Source organism: Hirundo rustica, chromosome 4, assembly GCF_015227805.2.
Source record: "Hirundo rustica isolate bHirRus1 chromosome 4, bHirRus1.pri.v3, whole genome shotgun sequence".
In the NCBI taxonomy this organism is placed as follows: domain Eukaryota; kingdom Metazoa; phylum Chordata; class Aves; order Passeriformes; family Hirundinidae; genus Hirundo; species Hirundo rustica.
In genome coordinates, this window is record NC_053453.1 from 73,930,961 (window position 1) to 73,958,811 (window position 27,851).

General features: G+C 46.4%; 3 protein-coding genes across 3 annotated transcripts in view; 2 read left to right on the forward strand and 1 right to left on the reverse strand.

Annotated features, from left to right (window-relative positions):
- Positions 1 to 11,605, reverse strand: part of BPGM (bisphosphoglycerate mutase) — a 31,146-nt gene extending 19,541 nt beyond the window's left edge. Inside the window, exon 1 of the mRNA XM_040061126.2 lies at positions 11,162 to 11,605. The gene's annotated coding sequence lies outside the window, so the exon portion shown is untranslated. The remainder of the gene's footprint in view (positions 1 to 11,161) is intronic.
- On the forward strand, positions 4,319 to 10,111 carry LOC120751395 (aldo-keto reductase family 1 member B10-like). Its single transcript, XM_040061124.2, has 10 exons — positions 4,319 to 4,533; positions 4,898 to 5,065; positions 5,662 to 5,778; positions 6,528 to 6,605; positions 7,266 to 7,388; positions 7,850 to 7,956; positions 8,118 to 8,199; positions 8,635 to 8,718; positions 9,146 to 9,228; positions 9,677 to 10,111. The coding sequence occupies exons 1-10, from the start codon at positions 4,468 to 4,470 to the stop codon at positions 9,717 to 9,719; spliced, it is 951 nt and encodes a 316-aa protein (XP_039917058.1). The 5' UTR covers positions 4,319 to 4,467; the 3' UTR covers positions 9,720 to 10,111.
- Positions 11,606 to 11,819: 214 nt separating the features above from the next.
- Positions 11,820 to 27,010, forward strand: LOC120752107 (uncharacterized). Its single transcript, XM_040062768.2, has 20 exons — positions 11,820 to 11,920; positions 12,013 to 12,180; positions 12,492 to 12,608; positions 13,800 to 13,877; positions 14,105 to 14,227; positions 14,722 to 14,822; positions 14,990 to 15,071; positions 15,940 to 16,023; positions 16,418 to 16,500; positions 17,197 to 17,238; positions 19,643 to 19,913; positions 21,078 to 21,245; positions 21,544 to 21,660; positions 22,946 to 23,023; positions 23,597 to 23,719; positions 24,835 to 24,941; positions 25,066 to 25,147; positions 25,613 to 25,696; positions 26,444 to 26,526; positions 26,802 to 27,010. Exons 1-20 carry the CDS (start codon positions 11,846 to 11,848, stop codon positions 26,842 to 26,844), a joined length of 2,109 nt encoding a protein of 702 aa, XP_039918702.1. The 5' UTR covers positions 11,820 to 11,845; the 3' UTR covers positions 26,845 to 27,010.
- The last annotated feature ends 841 nt before the right edge of the window (positions 27,011 to 27,851 follow it).

Below are 27,851 nucleotides of genomic sequence, written 5' to 3' on the forward strand. Positions count from 1 at the left end.
GAAAATCCAACTTCCCAGAGTTTTTCAATTCGAATTTTCATCTGTTTTACTTACATGGAAAACCATTCACTTGAATAATTTTGTGCCTGACTTCCACTCTTTTTCTGTTCAGAATTACTCTATTCCTCTATATTGTCACCAGATCCATGGAAGAGCCAGGAAAAAATATTTTGCCTGTAATTCAGCACCTCCTTTTTATCTTACAAAGAAAAAGACTTTTCTGCTCCAGCACTCTCCAACATTCAACATTTTGGATGGGTCAAGTACTTATTTAAATGTTCAGTATTGCTATCCTTGTTCTTCTCTGTACACGTCTCTAATGTATCAAACAAGGGACTGAGCCAAGATCAATACAAGGGATGTGTGAGGAAAAAAAGATGGGTACTAGGGCCCTCTCCTTCCTAAGAAGCAGTAGGTACATCTGGCAACAACCTGTCTTCTTTTTGGGGAAGGGTATAATGTCTCTAGAAAGACACCACAAAGGGAGGCACGTGCTGTTGGACCAAGGGCTCTTGCCCTTCTCCAGAAACTGTAGAGATGAAGAAGTCACTTTATCTGCTCTTATGGTTTCATGTACTTTGGGGAGGGAGCTGGGAGAACACACAGGCCAAACGAATTTTCCTGGCTTCTGCAGCAACCCACACGTGGCCACCACCTCTTCCCAGCCCCTGGGGTTCCCCACGTGTTCTGGTTGCAGGACAAGCAGAGTCCCCAGCCAAGACAATTGCTGGAAGCCTCGTGCTAGAACAGCGTTCAGCTCAGGGCCTCCTCCCTGCACATCCTGAATTCCTTCTGGAAATGACAGATGCTGAGAGTGCAGGAGCCCATCTGACCAACCCTGGAGCAGACCTGGAGCACGGAGCACAATCGCTGCCCAGCCATGGATTAGCGAAGGACAATGAGCTGAACTTCTGTGGGAATCACCGGAGCTTCCACATCCCCGCTAAACGTTCCTATTGCCCACGGGTCCTGCCATGTGACGGGAGAAACACCACATGAGGTTCTGCTCGCGTATTTACAAAACCTGAGTAACTCAGTCAGCTAAAACCATCTGGCTCCCCTGTTGTGTACGAGTTCAGGTTATAAAGCAATTTCTATTCAGCTCTTAACTGTACAGATTCCACAGTGGTATTTTTCATGCTGTTCCTAATCGAGGTGAACTCATTGTGCTTCATTTTGTTTTGTTTTTGAAACAGGAGGAAAATATTTCCAACTCTTTTCAAAACTTTTGAGTTTTTTAAAAGGGCAAACATATCTCTTCCTCCGCTCTTAGGACATTCAATGCTTCCCTTTCCTTGTCAAAACCAGACATGGCTTACTGCTGAAACTTGAAAGGAAGAGTGAAAATATTTTTCCATGAGAACGAGAGCCTCCACTTGGCAAGAAAAATAGTCAAGTGTTCTCTGAAGTGATGAGCTTTGGAAAACCTACAGCCTGCACATACGAGAAAGGAAAATCCCATTCCTGTGATAACCATGCCTACCAACAGAACTAGACAGGAATGTAGGTCTGGGATGGGTGAATTTTCCATTTATAGATGAGATGGGTTTGGATGCTGGCCATGGTGTTCTTCCTATTTAATTGAGGTTGCCTATCCCCTCATTACAAAGGCCATTCTCCCACAGAAACAACTGAGAAGGTTTGGTCTTTGCTGATGCTTTGGTACCTGCTCTTTTTACAGGGCTTGACCTAGAGAAAATCAAGCAAAGTATTTGCCAGTCCCACATTAATCCACCTCTCCAGCCTGTGATCAGAAGGTTTCTTTTTACAAGTCAAAGAAAAGACACAAAAGACACTGACATGTTTCTGCTTCCACAGCAACCAGTCCTGGCCTGTGCAAGGAAGTTGCAGTTTAATTAAACCAGTTCAAAAACTGATGCTGTTAAATTAATGTGAACTCTGTGGGAGGATGGATGTTATTTTGCTGGAGTCATTTCTAGTATTTTAACTGAAGTGGTAAGGAAGGGATTTAAGCTAAATCAATACACAACATACTTCAACTGATATGTGTCCAAAAAAGGCATTTGCATCAGCATAATGAAACAGTGCAAGATTTTCATGTAGACAAGACTCAGAGGAAAATGTAACTATATTATTCTTTGGGAATATCGTGAACATGCCTTGTTTTGCCCTTGTCTGCTGTCAACACCTCCTCCACTGCCTCCAGGGGTCTGCTCCCCACTGCCTGACAGTTTTATTAACTATCTCTTCCTGTCCTGTTTACCCTCAGGTACCCACTTGTTGGCAAGTTACACTTCTCTTTATCACCAAACCACCACCCCATTTGATGTAGTTCTCAAAAACTGTAGCTTCCTGCAGTTCTGCTAAGTTAAAAGGTTCCTCTCCGGGGTAGTTTCAACTCGATGCTCTCCAGATTCTCCCTTTTCTTCTGTTTGTAACAGTAATAATTACTCCAGCTTCAGAACACAGTTGGCTGGGTTTTTCTCAGAACCCAAATTACATTGTTTCAGGCTTCTTGTGTGCCTAGTGCTGTGGAAACATCAGACTGTGACTACTCCTGCTGGGAAGTCCATCTTGCTCCAGAGGGTGACGTACAGTGAGTGAGGAAATAGTATAAAAAAGGCCACTTTTAGCACCTACATCCTCAGCTTTGCACGATATCCCAGCACCTCTTGAGCTCACTGGTTTACACTACAGAGTGGGGAATGTCCTTGGGAAATAGGAAAAGGTCAATCTTTACTGTCCTTACTGTTCCTGCTTGGCCCCCCAGAGCATGGCCAGGCCAACACTGGGATGCAGATCCTGAAGAATTTTCCCTCCCCATTTTGCTCGAGCCGGCAGCACTGCTGCACTGTGAGCTGCAGGGGGAACACGGTGGGGATCTCTGGGGATGAGGCCCTGGAAAACAGCGCTGAAATCACAACCTCCAGCCATTCCGAGCACACCAGGGCCAGCACGCAGAATAGCTCAGACAGAGTTTGGTACCACGCTGCCCGAACAAAGAGCTGGCACTGTTGGCAGACATTTTAACAAATGGCTCCTTTCCACGCTCTTGGATCCATGGCAAACTTCCCGATGGAAGCAGGCTCTGGCCGCAAGCGTGCAGTTAGCAACCCAAGTCTGTACAGCACGCTCTGCTTCCTACCAGCTGCACATGGCCCACAGTCCCCACAGACAGTGCAGTCAAAAACAAGCTGGAGCTGTTGAGCACAGGGGAGTGCTCCCAGTTGTAGTAAATCCAACCATACTAAATTTTAGGTAGTCTTTCTGCTTCGCCTCGGACATAAATGTCCTTGTTAACAGGAGGGAGAAAACAAGACTTGATTTCCCCTCCACGTGCATAACAGTGCTTAAAAGTGCGAGTTTGGGAACGTCTTTGAGACACAGTGGTGAGTTGAAGTGGGAGACAGTCTTATACATTTCAGTGCAAAAGACAGCAGGGAAAGGGGAATTTTCTTTTGTGCCTTTAATTTAAGGATTGGACAATTCAGAAATTTGATATGTTAGTGATAACTAGCTAATTTCCTCTTTAAACACAGGTTTGTGTCTTTTGAGTCCCTACCAGAAAATTTTCAAGTCCATTTATTTACTACAAACATAAGCCACCTTTATTTTTTTTCTTTCTTATCCTTTTTTATGAAAAGAAGCAGAGGAAGAGAGATTTCCACTTTCTGATTATTACAAAATCTAAGGAATCCGATATTCAGTTCAATATGCTGGGTCAAGGCTGAAGAAATGCAAAAGCAGTGGCCACACACAAGTTTAACTCTGCCCCCGTGTGTACAAACATTAAAACACATCCATCCACCCTGGATCCCGCTCTGGTTTTGTTCTAAAGGGCAGTACTGTGGCAGTAATTATATATGGCATCCACAATGACCATCAAGCTACAGGAACCTTTTCTCTTCTACACTCACGTGTCTTTGCATTATGAAACTCCTTTATGACTGCACTGGCTGCTAAAAAAAAAAAAAAGCCATAGAGATATGCCTGCTGCCCACAATAATAAAACAAGAAGTGAAGCAAAGAAATAAAAAGGAAATGCAGTTCTGGAATTTTACCAGAGGGGTGATTCTGTTAAGACTGGGGAAAAACAGGGACTTAATTTGGCTTCTCATGTTTGGCACGCGTGCCTTATGTGAACACATGGACAGTCCCTGGGACACGGAGAGGGCAGTGCAGGAGCTGATCCCAGCAGAAACACCGGCCAGAACAGGACACACCTGCCCTCAACCCTTATCTTTAAATAAGGGAAAGGTCCACAGGGCGCACCACCGCCACGCCCCAGTAATCACCTCCTCCGTTTTGAATTGATTTCAGCTTTCACATTAACCTTTGTGAGCTGAGCGTACAGAGAAAAAAACCACAGCCCTGTTTGCCAGATATGGGAGGATCCAGAGCACCAGTGACGCCCCAGGATCGTCCCCTGCCCTGGCCAGTGACCACTGTTAAACCAGGCAGGCAAGAGGCAGCCGTGGTGAGGCAAGCAGGAGGGAGAGCAGGACCATGGCCGCCTACGTGCAGCTAAACACCACTGCCAAGATGCCCCTCGTGGGGCTGGGCACCTGGAAGGTAAGAGCTACAGAGAACAGCACCTGTACTGCAGGCACAAAACTTCACTGCCCCTGGTCCAGCTCCGGGGAGCTGGCCCAGTGCCTGGGGCTCTGCTCTGCCTGGCTTTTGGGCTGAGAGTGAGTTGGGGTGGAGCTACAGATAAACGGCTGGAGGTGGATTTCCAGCCCTGGAGTCCATGTTTATTACTGAAAAAAAAAAAAAAAAAAAAAAGTGTGTATGTAAAGGGGAAAAAACCCCACCAACCCGGATTTCGGGAGGATTGCTTTCCCTAACATGGTTTCACTGGTTTTATTTTGCTAGAATAAAGGTCTTTAACGAGCACTGATTTGAGATTCTTAATATTTATGGGGTTTTTTCCCAGTCTGCGCCTGGGCAAGTGGCAGGTGCGGTGATGGCTGCCATCGATGCTGGCTACCGCCACTTCGACTGTGCCTATGTGTACCAGAACGAGAACGAAGTTGGGGAAGGGATCCAGCAGAAAATCAAGGAAGGAGCTGTGAAACGAGAAGACCTCTTTGTTGTCAGCAAAGTAAGGATCCAATGATCTTGCAGCCTGGAGCACAGCTGGGGGGGATGCTTTGTGTATTTTCCTAGCAGGAAGGTAAGTAATGGAGACAAACTTTATGCTGTAGGATAAAGCAAATCATAACAGCATTCAGGTCACTCCTGACACAAGCTGACAGCTGCACCCCGTTCTGTAGGAAGGATACAGTGTGTCTGCACCCTGCTGCGGTGACCCAGCGGTCCTGGGGGATGGATTGGTTAGGGCAAAAGAAGGGAAGCAGGAAAAGGCAGGGTGGGTCAGGTAGCCTCAAGCAAGGTAGAAACACGAGATGCAGAGGTCAGACCACTCAGTGTAAAGGACAGATAGAGGCAGAAGCAGCTGGCTAATGACACCCTGCTGAGGCACAGCACAGGACAAGGGGGTAGCACAAATGATGGAACCAGAGACTGCCCCCAGCGTCACAGGCAGGGCACAGCCCAGAGCTTGCCACATCTGAAGAGCACTAGGATGGCCTCATGCCACATCACCTTCCAAAGGACAGGGAACATTCCTGTGCTGTGCAGCAGAGCACCCGAGAGCATTAACCAGGAGATCACAGTCTGCCCTGCTTTTGTCTCCAGCTGTGGTGCACCTTTCATGAGAAGCCTCTGGTGAAGAAAGCATGCCAGAAGACTCTTGCTGCCCTGAAGCTGGATTACCTGGATCTCTACCTCATGCACTGGCCTTTTGGCTACAAGGTACAGAAACAGCAGGTCTCATTCTTTCCCCTGCAGGTTGCAGAATCACACCGTGCAAGTAAACACTTCCATTTCCCATTTCTCTCTTTAATCACCAAATCCTTCATGCAGTACAGATTGAGCTGACTCTGCCTGCAGGAGCCTTAGTGCTGTTTCACAGATTTTTGATTTCAAAAAAAAAAAAAAAAGATACCTATCAAAATCTCTATTCTACCGTATTCTTTTGAGCTCAACTCCATTCCTAAATATTGTTTTAGTTAGCTTTAGGTGGACAAAGTGGTCAAGTGAAAGTGCATAATATTGCGGCATTTAGATTATTCCAATAATTCAAAATACTTTGGCCATACTGTCTAGTTACAGGTTGTTCTGATTCTTCTAATACAGCAATTTCAAGGACATCTGTCAGCAGATGCACTCCAGTATAAATGTCTGTGTTCACAGGGCCAAAGTTAATTCTCCATATACCTTTTTGAAAACAACTAAAGAAACTCTTACTTGAACAATATTTGAAGTGAACTCATGTAAGACTGCAGAATATTTTTCTCTAAGTTAATCACTCCCCTGCATGCACTTTGTGGATCGTCACTTCAGAGGGTCCAGCAGAAACACCTGTCTTTATTGGGACAGTAGATTTTTTATTTTTTTTTTAATGCAGTTTTAGCTTTAGCTCCTTCCATCCCCTTTGGGTGATTTTACACAGCTCGTGTCTCAGCAGAGATAATTTCAAGCCTTTTCTCTCTCTCTGACAGGCTGGAGAGGATTTTTTTCCCAAAGATGACCAAGGCATGGCCATACCCAGCAACACTGATCTTCTGCAGACATGGGAGGTAAGTTCAGGCAGGGCAGAAGAGGAAAGTCCTCTGTCCTCACCAGTCTCTTACATGCTTCCATTTCCTTCAGCAGTCACAGGACTGCTGTCTCACTCACACAGAATTAGTTGGAAGGAACATAAGGCAGTACAAAATAGCTTTTCATAATGGGCATGCTTAATCCCTCCCTGGTTATTCCTGTTCTCTGAGTGTCTTACTTGACTGGAGCTGCACAAGCACTTCCAGTGGAGCTGAACATCCAGACTGAAGTTAGAAAAAGTTCACTGCAGGACAATAACAGCTGTGCAATCATTTTCACCACAGTTCTTGTGCCTTCCTCGAGTTGCTCAAACAAATTTCACAGGAATAAAGGTATTTTAGGTTGAGATCTGGCCTACAATGTGTGGGACAGCCCCCCAGTGCTTGCACAACAGTGGGTTACTGACTATCATCATTCTTCTCCTCATGCAACTCAGTGTGAATTCCTACACACTCAGGGAATGAGAATTTGGGCTTGGGTGAGACAGCATTAATGTGCCAGGACTTGCTTTTCCCTCAGAGACCTTTGCAACCCTATAAACAGTTCTTTTGTGCTGCTCGTGGTGGGAAACAAGTCACATTTGGAAGAACATCATCATGAGCTGCCTTGCACACTGGATGATGGGTTTGCTGTTTTAGGCCATGGAAGAGCTGGTGGATGCTGGCCTGGTAAAAGCCATTGGAGTCTCCAACTTCAACCATGAGCAGATTGAAAGAATCTTGAACAAGCCAGGACTGAAATACAAACCTGCAAATAACCAGGTGAGCTGCAAAGTGATTTTGTGGGATTATAAATATCCGATTACAGCTGAATGAGGAAACAGGAAAAGAGTAAACAAAAAAAAACTTAAAATCCCTCTCTATGGATATTTCAGACTACAGCACTTGGATATTTCCTTTTTTTTTTTTTTTTTTTTTTTTTTTTTTTTTTTTTTTTTTTTGTATCAGCTTGCTCAACCACTGTTAAGAATGTTGGAGAATTTCCCTGAAAACAGTCTTTCTGGAATAATAAAGAACCCAGAGCTTTGTGAACCCCCCCAGCAAAAACTGTATAAGCACTTTTTATCAAAATAGGTGGTTTTAATACTGAGTATTATCATGCAGGCCACTGTCAAATTAGAGGGAAAAAAGCAGCCTTTAATTGGATTAGGAGATAATTTATGGAGCACAACAATATTGCAGCAGTTCTGCCACAGTCAGACTCTTTGTTTTTGTGCTGGCAGATTGAATCTCATCCATACCTCACCCAGGAGAAGCTGATCAAGTACTGCCAGTCCAAAGGGATTGCTGTGACTGCATACTGTCCCCTTGGCTCTCCTGACAGACCATGGTAAATCTGCTTTGCAATCTGCCAGGGAGCTGCTGGTGGTTATGACTGAAGCACTGAGACTACACATCCACCACTCCTTTCTGATTTAAATACACATCTCTGTTGCTGTGCTGAATCCTTCTGCGGAGGTTTCTTGCCACTGATTTGTTTTCTCTGTGTAGGGCTAAGCCTGAGGATCCTTCCCTTCTGGATGACCCCAAGATCAAAGAGATTGCAGCCAAGCACAACAAAACCCCAGCACAGGTGGGTACTCCTTCCCAACGTAGGAAAACAGAGCTCTGGAAAGGGTAGAACCTCTCTCCCTTCCCCATGAATGGTGGCACTCTTCTGATTTTTCCCTAACAACGCAGATTTTTTAAATTATATTACCTGCAGGACACACTATTAACTCTCTGGCCATCAAAAAGATCCTTGACCACTTTCAGATGACACTTCCCTTCTCAAGTCCTCTTGCAGAAATGAAAGCCTTGCATAGACTGCTAAAATCCCAGGTGCAAACAAAAGCAGAATGGAAAGGAGACCTTCCATGGGGGCTTCCACCACTTCCCTCTTTGCTCTCCAGGCAGTGCAACCTGCACTGCAGGGACAGGGATGATTTGAAATGCAGCTCTGCAGAAGCTAGCTTAGGGAAAACAGCTGTTGGAACAGGAGGAATGATTGAGCTGTCTGTCCTTGCAGGTTCTCCTTCGCTTCCAGGTCCAGAGGAACGTGATTGTGATTCCCAAATCTGTCACCCCACAGCGCATTGTGGAGAACTTCCAGGTGAGGGATCAGGAGGGAGCTGGCTGCTGCCCCTCAGGGCTGGCTTGGCTGTGATCCTTTGTCCCTCCTGCAGCAAGAGGGCTGGGCTTCTTCCTTTTCATGCTTAACTACATTTTACTGAGTGTTAACCCAGGCCTACTTTTTGAGAGTTTAATCAGCAATCCTTACGTGATATTAGTCCCTGTTTCGTGGCTTGTGGATGGATGAGCAGGCACAACTTGCTTGGAATCCCCACACAGGAACGTGTCAGAAACATCTTAATCTAGAATTAGCAATGTTCATAAAATAATCCCTTATGTCCATAAAACAAGTTGTTCTTCATAGTTCAGTGGTCCATATGTGAAAATGGATTCTCTGGTGTAGAGCTGCTCTTGTATTTTTCTTACCTTTGTTCAAAGAAGTGATTTCCACTTGTATCTCTGTTCAGGTGTTTGACTTTGAACTGACTAAAGAGGAGATGGCAACTATTCTGACCTTCAACAGAAACTGGAGGATCTGTGAAATGAAAGTGTAAGTGACGCTGCTTGTTTTCTTCTAAATCTTAAAATTCTGAATATTCTTTACAAGGGATTTTGTGTCACAGCTTCTAGGTAACATGAAATTCAATTTATTTAAAAATCACGCCAACTCAAATTCCAGCTGGCTTGTCTCAAAGAAATAACAATTTCAGGAGAGGGCTTAATATTTTCACTTTAAAAACAAAACAGAAAAAATTAAACCAAACTACATTCTAGTTTTCAGGAAAATCTCTATAATTTGAATTACAAAAAAATGGGTTTCTGGATGTCTAAGTCATCTCTGTCTGTATTTTAGAAAGGAGGACATGTATCCCTCCCTATTCTTGCTGTAACTCCGTGATGCAGGTCTTCCCTGGGTGGCTCCTCCATGCACACAGCGTATCTCTCCATCACACTTAGATCATGTGTGAAAATAACGTTCTCACTTTCATTTCTTTCAGGTCCAAAAATCTCAAGGAATACCCTTTCTATGCAGAGTACTGAAGGTGCCTGTAGCCTGGCCTTCACTAAAGCTCTGGTGTCTCATTTACTTCTGCTCTAACTTTTTATCAAGTCCTCATACTGCATCTGCCCTGGTGCTGCCAGTGAAGACACAGGATCTTCATGCCATGAAATTTGGTTTTTGTGGAAGAAGGAAAGGGTATTTTCTCAGCACAAAATTTTCCACAGCACCACCATTCAATGATTGCCTTCGGTCTCGCATCAGCAGAAACCAGATGTCGACAAACCACAAAAACACATCCTCACCACAGGTCCACGATTTCATCAGAGGCGTCTTATATTTAAAATAAAATTAACTTTAAAATGCAGAAACGTTTTCTGTAGGAAAAACCCAAAAGCCTCCCACGCAGAGATGCACAGAGGGGTGGGTTGCAGTCACCTGCACTGTGGGGACACAGATCCTGCCTGGGACACTCAGCATCTTCCACTGCCATCCCTCAGCACCCACCTTGTCCCCTCCTCACCAGCCACAGCCCCCAAGCCCTGGGTACAGCCCTGTTTTTAATTGACAAATGCAAGAATTATCAGTTTAATAAAGTCTTCAAAAAAAACTTGAAAAGACACAGAGAGATTGGTGGGACCTCAGAGGATGCTCCTGGCTTGATCTGAACTCAGTGCAACAAAGGGGCCAATGTCTTAAAATGAGATTAAATCTCTACTTCCATTTTATTCCTGCCTTAACAAGCACCTGGAAGTTGAACCAACGCACACCATTCAGCAACATAAACATTCTGTTCCAATTTTTACTCTTCCCTCAAAGGCTCTGTCACCATCTGACAACCCCAGCCCCACCTTCAGGACAGAAACAAGTGACACCTCCCGGGTATGGGCATGGTGTGGGCAGGGCACCACACCAAGGGGCACAAACACAGCAAAACACAAAACCTTCTGCCCAAAATCCTCTCTTAAAAGAGCGAGGTGTCTCCTCACGGCATGCCTTGGGAAAAGCAAGCACCAGCCTTCACAGGAGAACATGAGTTCACAGAGGAGAGAGGACAACTAGCATTTCTCAGCCCTGCTCTCTTTATGTGATTAAACTGCAATACCACATCCTGCAGAGGACAGCCGACAGCACTGACAGAAAACTGGAGGAAGATTAAAGGGAAAATTAATTGTCTCGTCTGCTTTCAGTTAATTGAAGCAGAAAAATCTTGGGCATCTGCTGCGGGAGAGGCATCCAGAGAAAAACACACCATTGTACAGATTTCAGATTTGTGTTTGTACCCCAATGAATTCCCCAAGTACAAGCAAACAGCAAAGCCTCCCAAGCAGCCCTAACAGGCTATTATGGAGCACTTGAAGGAGCCTGTTGATAAATTAATTTCTTTTTCACTGCACGCTTTCAACACCTTATCCGTACAGCATATTTTGCCTCTCCAAAATTGCAAAGCCAGTTTCTACTGTGAAATTAAAAGGCCACCTACCGTTTATTTGTACACTTGTATGTTTCCTTCTGAAATAGGGTCTGCACCTCCCTAAAGGCAGCGGGACAAGGTGATCACTGTGATATTCGCTGAAAACTCAAGTGTTCTTCAGTCGTTTTGAAAACACACTAAAACGCGCTTTCCCTCAGCATTGACAATGAAGCGATTTGTACTGATCACTTCCGAAATTGCTCGCAAATTCACCCCCTGCTTGTCCCATGTTTGCGTCCCTCTCAGGGAACCGAGAGGGTGTCAGAACACCCGGGGGCACAGCACAAGGGAGATATGGGCCAGGGCGCTGCAGGAGGTGATCCCTGCAGGAGCTCCAGCCGGACCGGGACACAACCGCGCTCGGGCCTTATCCTTCCATGAGGAACTTCGCCCTTCTCCCGGGGCAGCGCCCGGAGCGCGCCCGGCCCCCCTCACGCACGGACCGCCCGCCCTGCATCCCCCACGGCCGCCCACCGGCCGTCATCGGCTGCCGCCTCCGCTGCTGATTGGGCGGCGCGGCGGGCTCGCGCGGGGACGGGGGCGCCGATTGGTTGGCGCGGCGGGCTCGCGAGGGGACGGGGGCGCCGATTGGTTGGCGCGGCGGGCACGCGAGGGGACGGGGTCGCCGATTGGTTGGCGCGGAGGGCTCGCGCGGGGACAGGGGCGCCGATTGGCCGCGGGCGCAGGGCAGCCATGGCGGGCATGGCGGGGTACGTGCGGCTCGGCGCCGCTGCCAGCGCTCCCCTCATGGGGCTGGGCACATGGAAGGTGAGGCGGGCACCGCGCCGGCCGCGCTGCGAGACGGGGGAGCACCTGAGGATCCCTCAGCGACACCTGTCCTGCCCTTTTTTCCCCTTTAGTCCCCCCCAGGTAAGGTGGCAGCTGCGGTGATGGCTGCCATCGATGCCGGGTACCGCCACTTCGACTGTGCCTATGTGTACCAGAACGAGAACGAAGTTGGGGAGGGGATCCAGCAGAAAATCAAGGAAGGTGCTGTGAAGCGAGAGGATCTCTTCGTGGTCAGTAAGGTATGGATCAGATGGCCATGGGTTATGGACATTGTGGTTTTACCGGTGGTGTTTGTACAGCAGGAACATCTAACGTTTAACATAGTTAAATGCCGTAGCACTGGAAAAATCTGTAACGTAAATGAGTGAATTCCTGAGTTAATACTGTTTTCTTGTTTCCTGTGCTGCCACGCAGCCCAGACCTCACTGAGTGTGAAGATCATTAGGATAGCCACATTTTATTGCAAAGAACAGGGAACATTCCTGTGCTGTGCAGGAGAGCACCCGAGAGCTTTAACCAGGAATTCATGCTGTGCCCTTTTTGTCTCCAGCTGTGGTGCACCTTTCATGAGAAGCCTCTGGTGAAGGGAGCCTGCCAGAAGACTCTTGCAGACCTGAAGCTGGATTACCTGGATCTCTACCTTGTCCACTGGCCTTTTGGCTTCAAGGTACAGTAGCAGCAATGGCCATAACTTTGTTTCTTGTGGCTGGCTTACCAGCCCAACAATTGTCCTGGCTACAAAGACAATTACATGCCTGTTATCTGTGCCAGCTCTGCTCAGCTTGAGCCTGGCTGTGTGACTCAGGCTCTTGGTCTCTGCCCCAGAGGCAGTTGTTTGTGTACCCCTTTGATCCTGGGGATGATGGCCTGAAAACTAGAGAAACTAGAGGCAGCTCTCCCAGCTCCAAGCATAAGACAGGCTGCTTTCCCCTTCTTTTGCAAATCCAGTGTGTGTTCATCTCAAAATCACCCTTTGTGGGAAAGGAGGGTTGCTTTGTGCTGCTTCTCTGCAATTTTCCTTTGTGTGCTACAGAATCAGAGAGCAGAAGAAAGCATTTCTGTTTTCCATTTCTCTCTTTAATCACCAAGTCCTTAATGCAGTACAGATTGAGCTGACCTTGCCTGTTGGAGCCTTAGTGTTGTTCCACTGAGACACGAATTTAAAAGGTGAAACTTCTGTGAGAGAGTTTAGGCCCCCCAAGATCAGTGAAGGAGTTGATGTCTCAGTTTGAATATTTCTAGTCACAGCCTTTCCATCCTCCTGCAGTCTGATCCCTCCCCTTTCTACCTGTTGCCTTTGAGATGCTCATCCTTTTCTCCTGCTTTATTTTAACTTTGTATTAACAGAGCCATGAAAAACGAAACTGTCTCGTGGTGACAGCAGCAAACAGCTGCTAAACACAGTTCAGTCTTGGCATCTTGTAATTTGTACACAAAGGCTCTTCTGACTTTCCTAGAGCTGGCTTTACACTGAGTGTTGCCGTGGAAAAACTGTCAGTGCACACAACACCCCTTTTCAGTAGACCTGGTGTTGTGTAGACCAAAGTGTTGATGCTCCCCTGGAAAAAGAACAAAACAGCTCTTGCTAAGTGGGAGCTAAAGAGCAGCACCTGAAGGGAGCACATGTGAGACCGGAGGCTGGAACTCTAGCCAGTTTGTGTCAGGTAAGCCATCCCTTCCAGGGGTCCAGGAATGGCCACTGGCAACAATGCCTTAAATTCCTTCCACTTCTCGGGAAGGAATGACTGAATGCAGACAAGAATTAGCACTCTTGCACTAGAAGTTTAGGATATTGTGGCTGTGAGCACTCAAATGGACTTGTCAAGAGATTTTCAAGCGCTTTCTCTGTCACTGACAGGCAGGAGAGGACCTGTTCCCTGTAGATGACAAAGGCATGGCCATCCCCAGCAACACTGATATTCTGCAGACGTGGGAGGTGAGTCCATCCCGAGTGGAAGAGTCACATCTTCTGTCCTGTGGTGTTGGCTTCAGCAGCTGCAGAATGTTCATCCGCCTATGCAGAATTAATTGGAAAGAATTCACGGAAGCACACGGTAGCTTTTAAAAATGTGCTTCCCATGAAGAGAAACAGAGCATGTCAGGAGGAATGTGTTCAGTCATGTCTTACCCACTGCATGCTGACTGTGCTGCTCTTTCTGCCAGGCCATGGAAGAGCTGGTGGATGCTGGCCTGGTAAAATCCATTGGAATCTCCAACTTCAACCGTGAGCAGATTGAAAGAATCTTGAACAAGCCAGGACTGAAATACAAACCTGCAAATAACCAGGTGAGCTGCAAAGTGACTGCAGGGGAATTCTTTTCAAGGATTATAGAGTTCTGATTACAGTTGAATGAGGAGGTGGGAAAAAGGAGAACAAAGTAGACACAGCATGTACTTTAAATCCCTCTCTCTGGATATTTCTTCATACAAACAGAACCAGAATATTTCCTTTTTGTCTCACCTTGTTGAGCCACTGACTTAGGAGTATTTTTCTAGGAACAGTTTTCTCTGGAGGCAAGAAGAATCCAGATACGAGCAATCATTCTGACATAATGATTGGCTCTTATAAAGCCTCTCAGAAAAAAATCCACAAAGCACCTAAAGACTCAGTATAAAAGTTGGTGCCCTATAGAATTACAGTCTTGTATTGTCACATAGGCCACCTGCAGGGTCAGGTGAAGGCAACCTGTAATTAGGAAATTAGCATTCAGGAAGACCCCTGGAGCAAGGCGAAACTGCAGCAGTTTTACAGCTCTCAGTCTCTGCTTCTGTGTTGGCAGATTGAGTGTCACCCATACCTTTCCCAGGAGAAGCTGATTGACTACTGCCACTCCAAAGGGATCACTGTGACCGCCTACTGTCCCCTTGGACGTCCTGACGGGTAATTGCCAAGTGGGTTTACAGGATTTAAGTCTGAAGCATTCAGACTAATTAAATAATGGTGCAGGTGTATATATATATATTCTTTTTTTTAATTAGTGGGGTTAGATAGAATCTTTCTGAAGTGATTCCTTGTTGTTTCATCCTTTTCTTCCCCACTTTGTCTAGTTCTAAGCCAGAGGCACCTTCCCTTCTGGATGACCCCAAGATAAAGGAGATTGCAGCCAAGCACAACAAAACCCCAGCACAGGTGAGTAGGTGCCAGACAGTGGATACCTCTTCCTGTAACACAGCAGGTCAGGAAAATATGTCTGAAGAGAGGGAGCAGCCTCTGTGGTGTTACCTGTGAACAATGCTGCTTTTTTGTCTTGTTAACAAACAATGCAGGTTGTCCATTCTGTGACCTGCTACTAACTCTGGCCATCAGTCAGGAAAATATTCTTGTCTCATCTTCAGCTGGCACTTCTCAAGTCCTCTTGCAGAAATGAAAGCCTTGCATAGACTGCTAAAATCCCAGGTGCAAACAAAAAGAATTGGCCCAAAAGCAGAATGGAAAGGAGACCTTCCATGGGGGCTTCCACCACTTCCCTCTTTGCTCTCCAGGCAGTGCAACCTGCACTGCAGGGACAGGGATGATTTGAAATGCAGCTCTGCAGAAGTGGGTCTAGCTTAGGGAAAACGGCTGTGTGGCCGTAATACGCAATGCAATCACACGGAGACAAGAAATTTTTCGCAGGGCAGAGAGTTCCTCCGAGCGAGCTCAGGGCTGAGCCAAGCCCAGAGCCCCCAGCCTGTTTATTTCTTACTTTTTATACATTTGTGGGTCTGGCTGTGGATTGGTTTTTGGAGTTTTCACTTCTCAGCTCAATGGCCAGACCAGCTGTCAGTTACAATTGTTTTCAGGTTAGAAATCTGCAAACAAAGGACAGAGAATGAAAAACAAAGGATTTGTTTATGCTACATATGTGGGAAAAAGGTAGAAACTGCTCTTAATATGGTGCAGTAGCTAAAAGGTCTGACTTTATTTTATGAACAATCAAAAGGCTTTAAAAAACTCAGAAAAACTAGGGTGACAGCTGTTGGAACAGGAGGAATGATTGAGCTGTCTGTCCTTGCAGGTTCTCCTTCGCTTCCAGGTCCAGAGGAACGTGATTGTGATTCCCAAATCTGTCACCCCACAGCGCATTGTGGAGAACTTCCAGGTGAGGGATCAGGAGGGAGCTGGCGGCTGCCCCTCAGGGCTGGCTTGGCTGTGATCCTTTGTCCCTCCTGCAGCAAGAGGGCTGGGCTCTTTCTGTCTGTCTGGAAGCCAGGGCTGCAGTGAAATCCACTGTGAGGAATAGTCAGAGCTCTTGGAAACAGGATGCTGATAACCTTATCAGGCACTTTACATGGGGTCTCCTGTTCTTGTGTTTCTTCCCTCTGCCATTAGAGTCTGGAAAATCCAAAGATAATTCTTTTCCTTTCCATGTTTCATGAATCCATCACTTGTAACCAGCATCTCTTCTGATATGAACTTGTTCTTTCATCTTGTGAATCTTGCTTCTGATTCGATTTGTTCAAAGAATTTAAATCCAGCTGGTTTTCTCTTTTTAGGTGTTTGACTTTGAGCTGACTAAAGAGGAGATGGCAACCCTTCTTAGCTTAAACAGAAACTGGAGGATCTGTGAAATGGTCACGTAAGTGACAGTTTGTGTCCTTCAAACTCTTATATTTTCAATGGTCTTTATTCTGCTCTCACAGGAACTGCTTTAGGTGTTCAAATCAGGTATATTTTGAAATCTGAAATAATTTGGGGGATGAAGCATCTGTTGTTATATTTCCACTTGATTGACTGAAAGGCAAGTATAAGTCATGCTGTGTTTTCATTGTAAATCCATTCTCCAAGAAACTTTGGATGCCTGGAATTCCAAAATGAGGGTTCTAGTTGATAACCTTGGCTGTGTCCATATGGCAGAAATGAGCAAGAGGCGGTTTTAAACTTGGAGTAATTTTTTCTGTGGGGTGTTGCACATTGATGTCAGCTCTTACAGGTGGTTGTGGTGGGGAATGACCATCTGTTGTGCAGTACAAAGCACAGCTGCTTGCAGATATGCAACTTGGAAGCCAAGACAGGAAGGCTTGGCTGCAAGGCCACAGAAACTGCTGCTGTCTCTGTAAGCAGAGGATTTTAACTCTGTATCTAGAAAGTAATAATAGAAATACGCTGGAACTTGTTGGTCCTGTAGGCTGTTTCTATACTATCAAATCTCTTAAGTTCACTCTGCAGTTACTCAATTCAGAGTCTCCTTTGAAGGCTCCTCTGTACATCTACTGTTGCTGTATATAGCAATTATTTTAGCCTTGAGTAATCTTTCCTCTTTGATTTCCTCCAGGTGCAAAAATCACAAGGAGTACCCTTTCAATGCAGAATACTGAAGAATTTCTTTTTCCCTGCCCTCTCTCAGGCCTGCAGGGTCTAATGAACTTCTACCATTGCCTCAAATTATGCACTGTGTAGCTTACACACTGTATCCCACTTGTCAGCAAAGGCACAGGATATGTGTTCAGTGACTTTGGGCTTTTTTCTTTGGTGGAAGGAAATTGTACAGTGGTTCTGAAGAACAAAATGTGGGCTATGATAATTCTCATTCCGTGACTGTCTCTGCATGGCTGAAATAGCAAAGGAGAAAACAGAAGAGGGAACTAGGAGCTGATTTTATCTATCACTTTGCATCAGCACCACTTAAGGCTGCAGGGTTAAGGATATGTAAGTGCAGGAGAAAAATCCATCCTGAATAATCACATAATCACTGCCTGAAGGTAAAAGACAAAATTAACTTCTAGAGTACAGTCCAAAGCTTTCTGGGAAAGAAAAATAAATGGGAGAAATGTCCAGACCTACAGATGAGTACCAACTTATACTGGGCCTTATTTCAGGCACTTTACAGGCTGAAACTGGACAGAGATTGATGTTCAATTTCATTCTTGACCAAAATAAAAATATTTGGATTACTGCTGGTTTGGAAGTTCTATTCTAATGTTAATGTTAACAAACCAAGAAGTTACATTAACAATCTAGTTGGAAATAATAATCCCTATTCAATTTTAAAAGATGTCACAAGAGCATTCAGATCTTGTCTTGCTGAAAAGTTGGGCACGGGGCACCTGCAGCACATCTGCTGCATTCTGATCCATGGCATCCACGCCAGACCAAGCTGTGGGCTCTGACAAATTCATGTGAAGTTTGAGCTGTGCCTTGAGCAGGTGAGCAGTCAAGAGACTTCCTTGAGAGCAAGATGATTAAGAAAAAATGGCATTTGTGGAGGTTAACAGTGTTAGGGCCCAAAGCAGTGGGTGGATACACTCAGACAAGCTTGAGCTACTTGCATCGTACATCACTGGGTTGCAGGTGTGAGTGCATGGATGAAAGGTGCTGGACAGATGACAGAAAGGCTGAGAGACTGAATGTCACAGGAGCATCAAGAACTTGGCATGATTGGGAGTTAAAATAACTGGATATAACGAACCATGACTGACCAGTTGGTGCAGACAAGAACTGTGGGAGGAGTTTTGGTACATAGGATGTGAAAGTGCCAGGAGAACAATAACTGGAAGTGCTGGAAAACACTGTGGTGAAAGTGTGGACTGCTCTGGCTGCCAGGCTGTGCTGACATGGATCTAGCTTTACAAGTCCTCAGTAAAACAGACTATGGGGAAACGTCACCACACCCATGCAGATATCCAAAATGATGAGGACACGAGGTGTAAGCGCATGTGTTAGTGCTGAGCCACTGCCCAGAGCCTCACACAGGTCAGAGTTGAGTGCTGTATGTCCCCTGGGTGAGGCCGCACTGACTCACTGGAGGGCACACACACACTGTGAGTATTTCCAGGTATCATTCTCCTGTCACTTTATCATCCATAGCTCATACGTACCAAGATTCCTTCAGTGCATATGTCACATTCTCTCTTCCACTGGTGCACTTGGTGGATCCAGTTTAGCACTATCACACTGTCTGGTGTTCCCTTACCCCATGACAGATGCAAAAAGAACTTGGCCTTTGTATTGTGATTAAAAAGGAAGCGTTTGTTCTCAAATGAGGTGTGAACAAAACTTGTGCTTTTGTCTTGAGCGTGTCGGTTATGACAGGACAATGGACCTCGGATACCTCACAGCAAATGCAAACCTTCTGCCCAAGTCCTTTCTAAAAGACATGTCTCAGTCAAGAAATCACTGGGGAAAAACCCCCAAATTATGATGGCAGCAGGCCTCTCATGCAAACAGCTTGGCTTTAATACTGTACTCTAATATCACAGTCTTTCCACTGATTTCGCCATCCCTCAAACCAAACCCCAAGAGTCTGAGCATGCTCAGAGCAGATTTACAGAGAAGGAATCTGAGGGGAAAAAAAAAAAAAGTAAAAGGCAAACACTGTTACATAACTATTTTGTGATGCTGACTGAAACATCACATCCTGCTGAGGATGGCTGATGGTGTTGACAAAAGCAGGAGGATTACAGAGACAAACTATTGTCTGCCCTCAGGTAAACGGGGCAAAAAAAAAAAAAAAAAAAAAAAAAATAGTTACAAAGCAGCTGGGCATCTGCTGTGGGAAAGGCACACAGAGAAAAATGCACTATTGTATTGCCAACTGATGCTCGCACCTGAATAAATTCTCCAAGCACAAGCATGCGGCAGAGTTTCAACATAACACCTATTATTCTTCGGCAGCTTTCAAAAACCATTAAAAGAAGCCTCTCCCAAACACTAAAAATATCATTCTTCTTTCTAATTTACCCCTCCAAAGGAGGTCTCCGCTCCTCTCCTGTTATCACAAGCATCATCCCACCTTGGGAGGGAGCCCGGAGCCCACAGCGCAGCTCGGGGAGAAGCGGCGCTCCCCTGGCCAGCCCGCTGTCCCCGCTGTCCCCGGGGCTGTCCCGGGCGTGTCCCGGGCGTGTCCCGGGCCGGGGCGGGCACGGCTCTGCCGTCCTTAAAGGGCTCGGCGGGCGGTGCCAGCGGGCAGCACTCCCGCCTGGAGCCATGGCCACCTGCGTGCAGCTCTACACCGGGGCCAGGATGCCCTCCGTGGGGCTGGGCACATGGAAGGTAACGGGGACAGCGGTGGCTCGCTCTCGGAGGGGCTGGGTGCCGTCTCCTCAGAAGGGTGCTGGGGAGTGGGCAGGGAGCGGGGACAGCTCGGTTCGGTGACACGTCCCCCGCCATCCCCCCCGGGATGCCCTGTCCCTCCGGGGGTCTCCTCAGGCGGAGCCCCGGCGCTGCTTTTGAAGCCGCTTTCCCTGCCTTGCCCTCCGCCTCTGCCGTCCCCCTCCGGCCGTGGGGGACAGGTGACCCTCGGGTGTCCCCCGGCTGCGAGAGGCGGCGGCTCCGGCCCTCCCGTACCCGGCAGGGATGCGCGGATCCCGTCCATCCCCGGCTCTCCCTCCCGGGCCCCTGCCCCTGCCCCTTCCCGTGCCGCTGCGCTGGAGCACTTCCCTTGCTGCTTCCGTGCTGAGTAATTGTAATCCCGGGCGAGGTCCCCGGGAATCGGCTGGTAACTAGGTATGGCTTTAGAAGAGAACTCATGCGTTTCCAGCAAGTTCTGACAAAGAGGTTTGCACTGTTGTTAGGATGACTACACAACCACCCATCTGTACAATGCCTAGAAACAAACACTGCTGGATTTGTGTGAACAAGATGTGCCAAGTTTTCTTTGTGCACAGCTCTTTGCAGGGTATAGAAACACATAGAATTTCACACCTCCTCTGTCTCTGAAGGAAGCAGCTGACATAAAGTTCAAATTACAGATGGGATGTGCCCCAGGATGAGCCGAGTTAGAACAAATGTCACACTCCGAGGTGATGTGGGTGACCAAGGTGTAGATCACTGCCCTCTCCATAGAATGAAAATTCTCCCACCTGGGCAGTTTGGCTGTTTCTCTTCTTCGACACAGCACTGGGAAGCGAGGAGTGTTGAGCAAGAGGCACTGCAGAGCTCCCTGGCACCCTGGTTCCCCCTGGTCCTTCTCTGGCAGTGTTGGGGGCTCTGCTCTACCTGGCTGTAGGCTGAGCCTGCTTGGGACTATGGACAAATGCCTGGAGGCTGGCTTCAAACCCAGCAGCCTGCTTTTGTAAGATGAAGACAGCTTTAAAAAAAAAAAAAAACATGGAAAAACGCCACTTAAAACCCCATTGTATGTGTTTGTTTAGTTGCTAGATAACCAGGAAACAGCCTGTATGCTTGGATTTGGGATCTTAAACCTTCTTTTTCCAGTCTACAACTGGGCAAGTGGAAGCTGCGGTGATGGCTGCCATCGACGCCGGGTACCGCCACTTTGACTGTGCCTACGCGTACATGAATGAGAATGAGATTGGGGAAGGGATCCAGCAGAAAATCAAGGAAGGTGTCGTGAAAAGAGAAGACCTCTTTGTTGTCAGCAAGGTAAGGTGACCTAGGATCCAGGGGAAAGCTTTGTGGGAACATATGCATAGAGAGAAATTCAGAACAGTAAGGCTGTGTGCTACAGTGTGGGGTAATTAGGCGAACAGTTCAGGCCCATACTGATGGAAACTTCCTTTTGTCACTGTATTTTGTAGAGCATTATTTGTGTTCCACATCCTCCATTTTCATGGGACTGTTCAGAATACAGAAATGGTCCCAGAAAGCGTGCTAGCTTTTTTTCCTTCTTCAGGAAAGAGCTTTAACCCAGGTCACAGTCTGCCTTGTTTTTTTTCTCCAGCTGTGGTCCACTTTTCATGAGAAGCCGCTGGTGAAGGAAGCCTGCCAGAAGAGTCTTGCTGCCCTGAAACTGAATTACCTGGATCTGTACCTCATGCACTGGCCCATGGGGTTCAAGGTAGAGAAACAGCAGGGCCCTTGGTTTTGTCATTCCTGGGAGAGCTCCTCAGAAGTGCCAGGAGCACTGGCAGCAGCACTGCTGCTCCAGGAAGAGCCCGTGCCAGCTGTGCCAGCACTGCCTGGTGCTGCCCATCCCGCTCTGCTCCGCCCCTGATCTCTGCCCCGACTCCTGCACAGCGTCCTCTGCTCTCCTGATAACGGGGACACGGACCCAGCACTGAGTCAGGCCCCTCAACTGTGAGATTGACTCATGCTGCTTAACTTTGGGCTAAATCATCCTGTCCTGCTTTCAGGGAAGGAAGGCTGTACTTTGCTGCCTGACAGAAATTCTTTCCTCTGCATGTTACAGAATCACAGAACAAGAGAATGTTTCTGTCTTCCATTTCTTTCTTTAATCACTGAATCCTTAATGCAGTACAGATTGAGCTGACATTTGCTGTAGGAGCCTTAAAGTTGTTCCACAGACCGTGGATTTCAAAAGGTGAGACTTTCTGGCATCCATGTCAGAAGTACATGAAATACATCTCATCCTTCATGTATTTCAAAGGAGCTGATGTCTCAGTCTGTGTCTAGTCTTGGCTTTTTCCTTCTGCTGCAGACACGTTGAGACCTCCATCCCATCTGCTGCTTTTGAGCTTGTCAGCTGTTTGTCACACTTGCAGAGGTGTCATGGTTAGTTTTATGTGAAGAAAGAGCTGGAGTAGAAGTGTCATGGCATAATACTCGGACATCTGCATGCTGGATGTGGAGCAATGTGGAGATGTGGGGTTCTATTTCTGAGTTTGTACATCTGGGGTGTTCTGATTTGCCACCAGCCTTAACTGAGGCTCCCCTCACAGGACACCTGTGTGTGTACATAATACATTGCTCAGCAGACGTGGCTCAGCCTAAACCTAACTTAAATGTTTCTGGGACCTTAACAGGTCCTTCAGAAAAAAAACCAAAACAAAACAAAACAAAAAAACCAACCAAGCCTAGTTCTCTCTTAAAGGAATAACAGAGGAGTACAGGAAGCTTGTTTGTTCCACCAGTGGTGTGACTTGTTTATCTGTGTGTGTTTTAGTTTCACCACTTTGCTTGTCCAGGAGATAGACCTGACATTCCTAGTAGGAAGGATTCCAGATCATTCCTACCAGGAATGATTGCTGGCAAAATTGCCAGGAACAATGTAGACAAATATTAGTATTTTCTGTACTAGTAGCTAAAGCCATCATGGTTTTCAGTTGCCCTGGTATTAATTTGCAAATAAAAAGAGTGTTTAATTTTTTTTTTTCCACTGACAGGCAGGAGAGGAGCTGTTTCCCAAGGATGACAAAGGCATGGCCATACCCAGCAACACAGATTTTCTAGATACATGGGAGGTAAGTTCAGCCACGGTGGGAAATCATGTTTTCTGTTACTGGAAGCCTTTTCCATGTTTTCTTTGCCTTCAGCAGCCACAAAGTTCTTATGTATTTATTGCACCATATAAAATGGAGCTTTTCAGAACATACATGCTCAGTCAAGCTGATAATCTCTAGTGAAGCTGCAAGCCAGACTGCTTGACCATAACAGAAACAGAACTGTCCTCACCACTGTTCTTAAACTGCTCAAATACACTCTGCTGAAATAAATTAGGTTGTGATCATACCCACAGTCTGCACTACAGCCCTCTGGTGCTGGCCCAAAAACACATCATTGATTATCCTCATTTCCCAAGTGAAAATAACTGAGAGTGAATTTCTGCCATCTCAGGAAAGGAGCCCTTGGGTTTGGGTGAGATGGAAGACACGGCACAAATACACCAGCGAGCACTTTCCCCCAAGTGACAATCTTTGCACCTCCAAACAGTTGTCTTTCCTTGCCCATGAAGGGAAATGAAGCCACACAAGGAATAATTCCTTCAGGGCCTGTCTTGTTTACTGCTGCTGACTTTGTGCTCCTCTTTCTGCCAGGCCATGGAAGAGCTGGTGGATGCTGGCCTGGTAAAAGCCATTGGTGTCTCCAACTTCAACCATGAGCAGATTGAAAGAATCTTGAACAAGCCAGGACTGAAATACAAACCTGCAAATAACCAGGTGAGCTGCAGAGTGACTGCAGGTGACTGGTTTTGTGGGATTATAAAGATCCAATTAAAGTTGCACGAAGAGATGCAAAGAGGAAGAACAAAGCAGACACAGCACAATTACGCCCTGTGATTATTCCTGAGTACACATAAAGATGTTGTAGATCTGTGTCCTGACAGGGAATGAAGTTGTGGTATTACAAATTACAACAAGAACTTCTTAAATTACTCGTTCTGTTATTAGTAATGGCATCAATCTGTTATTAATAGCAGATAATTGTTCACACAACATGTGTTTTTTCTCATGCAGGAATCCACAATTCAGTCACCCAGTTGGAAAGGGAGGTCAGCTTTGACTTCTCTACAGAAACAGAGCATTTACTGACACACTAGTGGCTTCCTGATGTCTACCCTGATTTATGTAAAATAAAAAAAAAAAAAAAGTGGTTTTATACACACATTAAAAAAATCACCTAGTCTTTGCATACAGCAGCCACTGCCCCTTTGTATGCAGGAGCTGCAGAAGTTTATCCCTTCAAGGGGCCTTGGACAGATTCAGACATCTCTCACAGTTCTGAATTCAGTACTTCTTGCATATTCACTAAAAGTACTAAGCTCCCTCAGTCTCCAGAGCCTGCCAGTCCTTCCTCTGCATGTAGTTAGAAAAAAGAGTATGCTGAAAGGAAAAAAAAAAAAAAAAGAAGCATCTTTGTCCAAAACTATAGCGCATGAGAAAGGGGCACCAATTCATGAGAAAGGGAGATTTTGTGTCTAGAACAGACAGGGGAGAACAGAGCAGATGCAGCATGTCCTTCTAATCCCACTCCACACTGTTGCTGAATATATGAGGCATTGGGGACTTCAATATCTGCTAAGCTGCTGCTTAGAAATCTGAGAAGGACCTCAGAACATGCCAAGGAACCAGGGCCAAAGAACCCAGAGTTGAGCCTTATGAAATGCTCTTTCCCTAGAGCAAAGACCCAGAAGCAGAAGAAATCTCAGTGTAGAAAACTACAGCTGAATAATCCTTTGCAAAGACTGGCACACGAGGACAAATAGCAGCGAGGAGATATTCCCTGCAGTGAGTTACAGCTGTATTCTCTAATCTCTGTACTCTCCTGCTGGCAGATTGAATGCAATCCATACCTTACCCAGGAGAAGTTGGTAAACTACTGCCAGTCCAAAGGGATTGCTGTGACAGCCTACAGCCCCCTTGGCTCTCCTGACAGGCCATGGTAAGGTTGCTTTGCAATTTGGGAGGGAGTGGGCACGGATAACGCTTGGAGCACTGAGACAGTAGGTGTGCTATTAGCCATTGATCTCCAAACAGATTTCTGGTGTTCTCTCTCCTCTGTGTAGGGCTAAGCCAGAGGATCCTGCCCTTCTGGATGACCCCAAGATCAAGGAAATTGCAGCCAAGTACAACAAAACCACGGCCCAGGTACACAGATGCCAGGCTGTGGGTCACCCTTCCTGTAACAGGACAGCAGATGACAATGTAGAGGACAGGCTGGCTCGTGGTTCCCAGTCACTCTGGTGAGAAGCAGCAGTGCAGGGTCTGTTTTCTGTGTGGCCTGCAATGCACACTCTCAGGTGTGCTCTGTCATCATGAAACATTTTCTTGACCCGTCTCCAAATGCTGGAATGTTTCAGTCTTCATCTCAAGTCCTCTTGCAGAGAATGAAATCTTGATAGAAGTTTGGGTGAGCAGGAAGACTTGGCTGGCCCAAAACTGAGTGGGAAAGGAAGCCTTTCACGTGAGGCTCCACCACTTCCCTCTTTGCTCTCCAGGCAGGACAACCAGGGCTGCAGGGACAGGGATGATTGGAAACAGGCATAACAGCTGTTGGGACAGGCTCTGCTTCCTCCAGAGCAAGAGGAATGATAGAGCTGTCTGTCCTTGCAGGTTCTCCTTCGCTTCCAGGTCCAGAGAAACGTGATTGTGATTCCCAAATCTGTCACCCCACGGCGCATTGTGGAGAACTTCCAGGTGAGGGATCAGGAGGGAGCTGGGTGCTGCCCCTCAGGGCTGGCTTGGCTTCTCCCTGCACAGCAAGGGAAAAATCCTTTAGCATTCTTCCCAGCTCCTGCTCAGGCAAAAACAGGCTTTTGTCTGTTCACACACTCTGCTAAGGGCTAAACTCAAGGTTCCAGTTGGAGAGCAGCAATGAAGGGAGTCTTTTTTTAGTATGCTGATAATTCTAGCAGTCACTTTACATGGTGTCTGGTATTCTGCAGACTGGAGATGAATTGCCACATGGTTTTTCACTGGCACTTGAGTGCGGCAGCACACCACAAAAGGCTTATGTAGAGCAAGCAGTGTTAAGAAAACAGTTGTGGTGTTCACAAACCATGTTGCTCTATTGTTAATTCAGTGGTCTTTGACTGCAACTGGTCATTGGGATTCCAGAAAGCCTAGATAGATAAAGAGAAATATGGAAATCTTGTAGATGTGCCTTTGGAATAGGACAGAAAGATGCATCTCTCACAAGTGGCAGATGCAAGAGCCTGCCAAGTGTCCCGCAACAGCTGGCATAGATAATTGCAATTTTGGAATAATTTTTCTATTCCCTCTGCCAATGCATTCTTGGTGATACAGAGAGATGCCTTTCCCATGAAGCAGTCATGCCTTCTAACCAGCTACCCTCCCTTGCAGACATGTTCTTTAGTTTTGTGGATTTTGCTTACAGCCTCTGGTTTGTTCAAAGAGGTGATTGCCAGCTGTTTCTCTTTTTAGGTGTTTGACTTCAAACTGACTGAAGAGGAGATGACAACTATTTACAGCTTTAACAGAAACTGGAGAGTCTATACAATAAGCATGTAAGTGGTAGCATTCAGGATTTTTCTCCAAACCCATAAGTTATACACAATATACACAAAAGTTTTACATTCTAAATACTGCCTAGAATGCCAAGAGCCTGAACGATGAAGTAGTTGAGATGCTCCAAGGGCACAAAAAACACATACTGTAGAGGAAAACAAATCTGGAATGAACCCATCCTTCAATTACAGAGTTCAGATCCCACCTTAGTGGCTTCTTTAAGCAAAACTAGAAAGGAGAATTATGACTAAAACGAAGTCTTCTATTCCTGCAGGGGCAAAACTCACAAGGACTACCCATTCAATGCAGAATACTGAAGATGGTCATATCCTACCCTCCTTCAGAGCCCTCCTATCAATTTATCTGACTTTCTTACTGCATTTCTCCTCCTGCAGCCAGTGAAGCCACAGCATGTGTACTCAGTGATCATCTTTCATTTATTCTTTCTGAAAGATACAGTAAAATTGTTCCAAAAGAACGAAATGGGGGCTGTAATCATTTTCTGTCAAAATGTGGATTGAGCAATCCACATTTAGCGAGGGAGAGACTTTGAACTACACATTCATGTTCTTAATTTATCTTGCTTCAACACAACAGGCTGAGGAGGCTAGCTGGAAGTTATGGGAGAGAAAAAAAAAAAAAAAATCCAACAAAACCTCCATAAGCAGAAAACACACAGGTGCGTGCTCGGCAGTATTTTCAGGCAGGCTTTCTCCTGGGCGTGTGGATTTTCCCTGGGACAGGGCACGTTTCCCATTCCCCTGCGGGCAGCAGAGGGCAGCCATCCCTCAGCCACCTGCGCTGTCCCCTCCCTGCCGGCCCCAACCCACGGGGCCGAACTGTCCTGGCCGGACCTGGTGCCCCTCTAGCTCCATCCAGCTCTCCCTTTCAGCCCATCCAGCCATCCACCACTGCCCTTGGCCCCACGGCCCCAGGGGACATCGGGAGGTGTTTGCTTTTGGGGCTGTGTCACCTTTCCGCTCCCAACGCCCGGCCAGGTGACCAAACACAATCGCTGAAGTTGCACGCTGGGTTTCAAGGCAAAAGAGCAAAACCTTTGTTCAGGAGAATGAGCACCTTATGGAATTCTTTCCAAAATTTCCTCTTTCGATTCATGAAAATGTAATTCAAGAACGTTTGCTTTGCAGCAACCCGTAAAACCTCCTGTAATCCCCAGGCTGAGGCAGGACTTAGCTCTGCTGAGATCAAATATACATTTTTTACTGAACAATAAAGGTATAATGTTACTGTGATGCAAACGTTTTCTTTTTAGTGAGTACTTTCTCCAGCACAGATTAACCAGTGGCCATAGAGCCTTCAGGGG

Coding starts and splice junctions, on each gene's coding strand:
- LOC120752107 (XM_040062768.2), top strand. CDS start 11,846: ATGGCGGGCATGGCGGGGTACGTGCGGCTCGGCGCCGCTGCCAGCGCT. Junction 14,823..14,989: donor CCCCTTGGACGTCCTGACGG/GTAATTGCCAAG, acceptor CACTTTGTCTAG/TTCTAAGCCAGAGGCACCTT. Junction 19,914..21,077: donor TGGGGCTGGGCACATGGAAG/GTAACGGGGACA, acceptor TTCTTTTTCCAG/TCTACAACTGGGCAAGTGGA.
- LOC120751395 (XM_040061124.2), top strand. CDS start 4,468: ATGGCCGCCTACGTGCAGCTAAACACCACTGCCAAGATGCCCCTCGTG. Junction 5,779..6,527: donor ACTGGCCTTTTGGCTACAAG/GTACAGAAACAG, acceptor TCTCTCTGACAG/GCTGGAGAGGATTTTTTTCC. Junction 8,719..9,145: donor GCATTGTGGAGAACTTCCAG/GTGAGGGATCAG, acceptor ATCTCTGTTCAG/GTGTTTGACTTTGAACTGAC.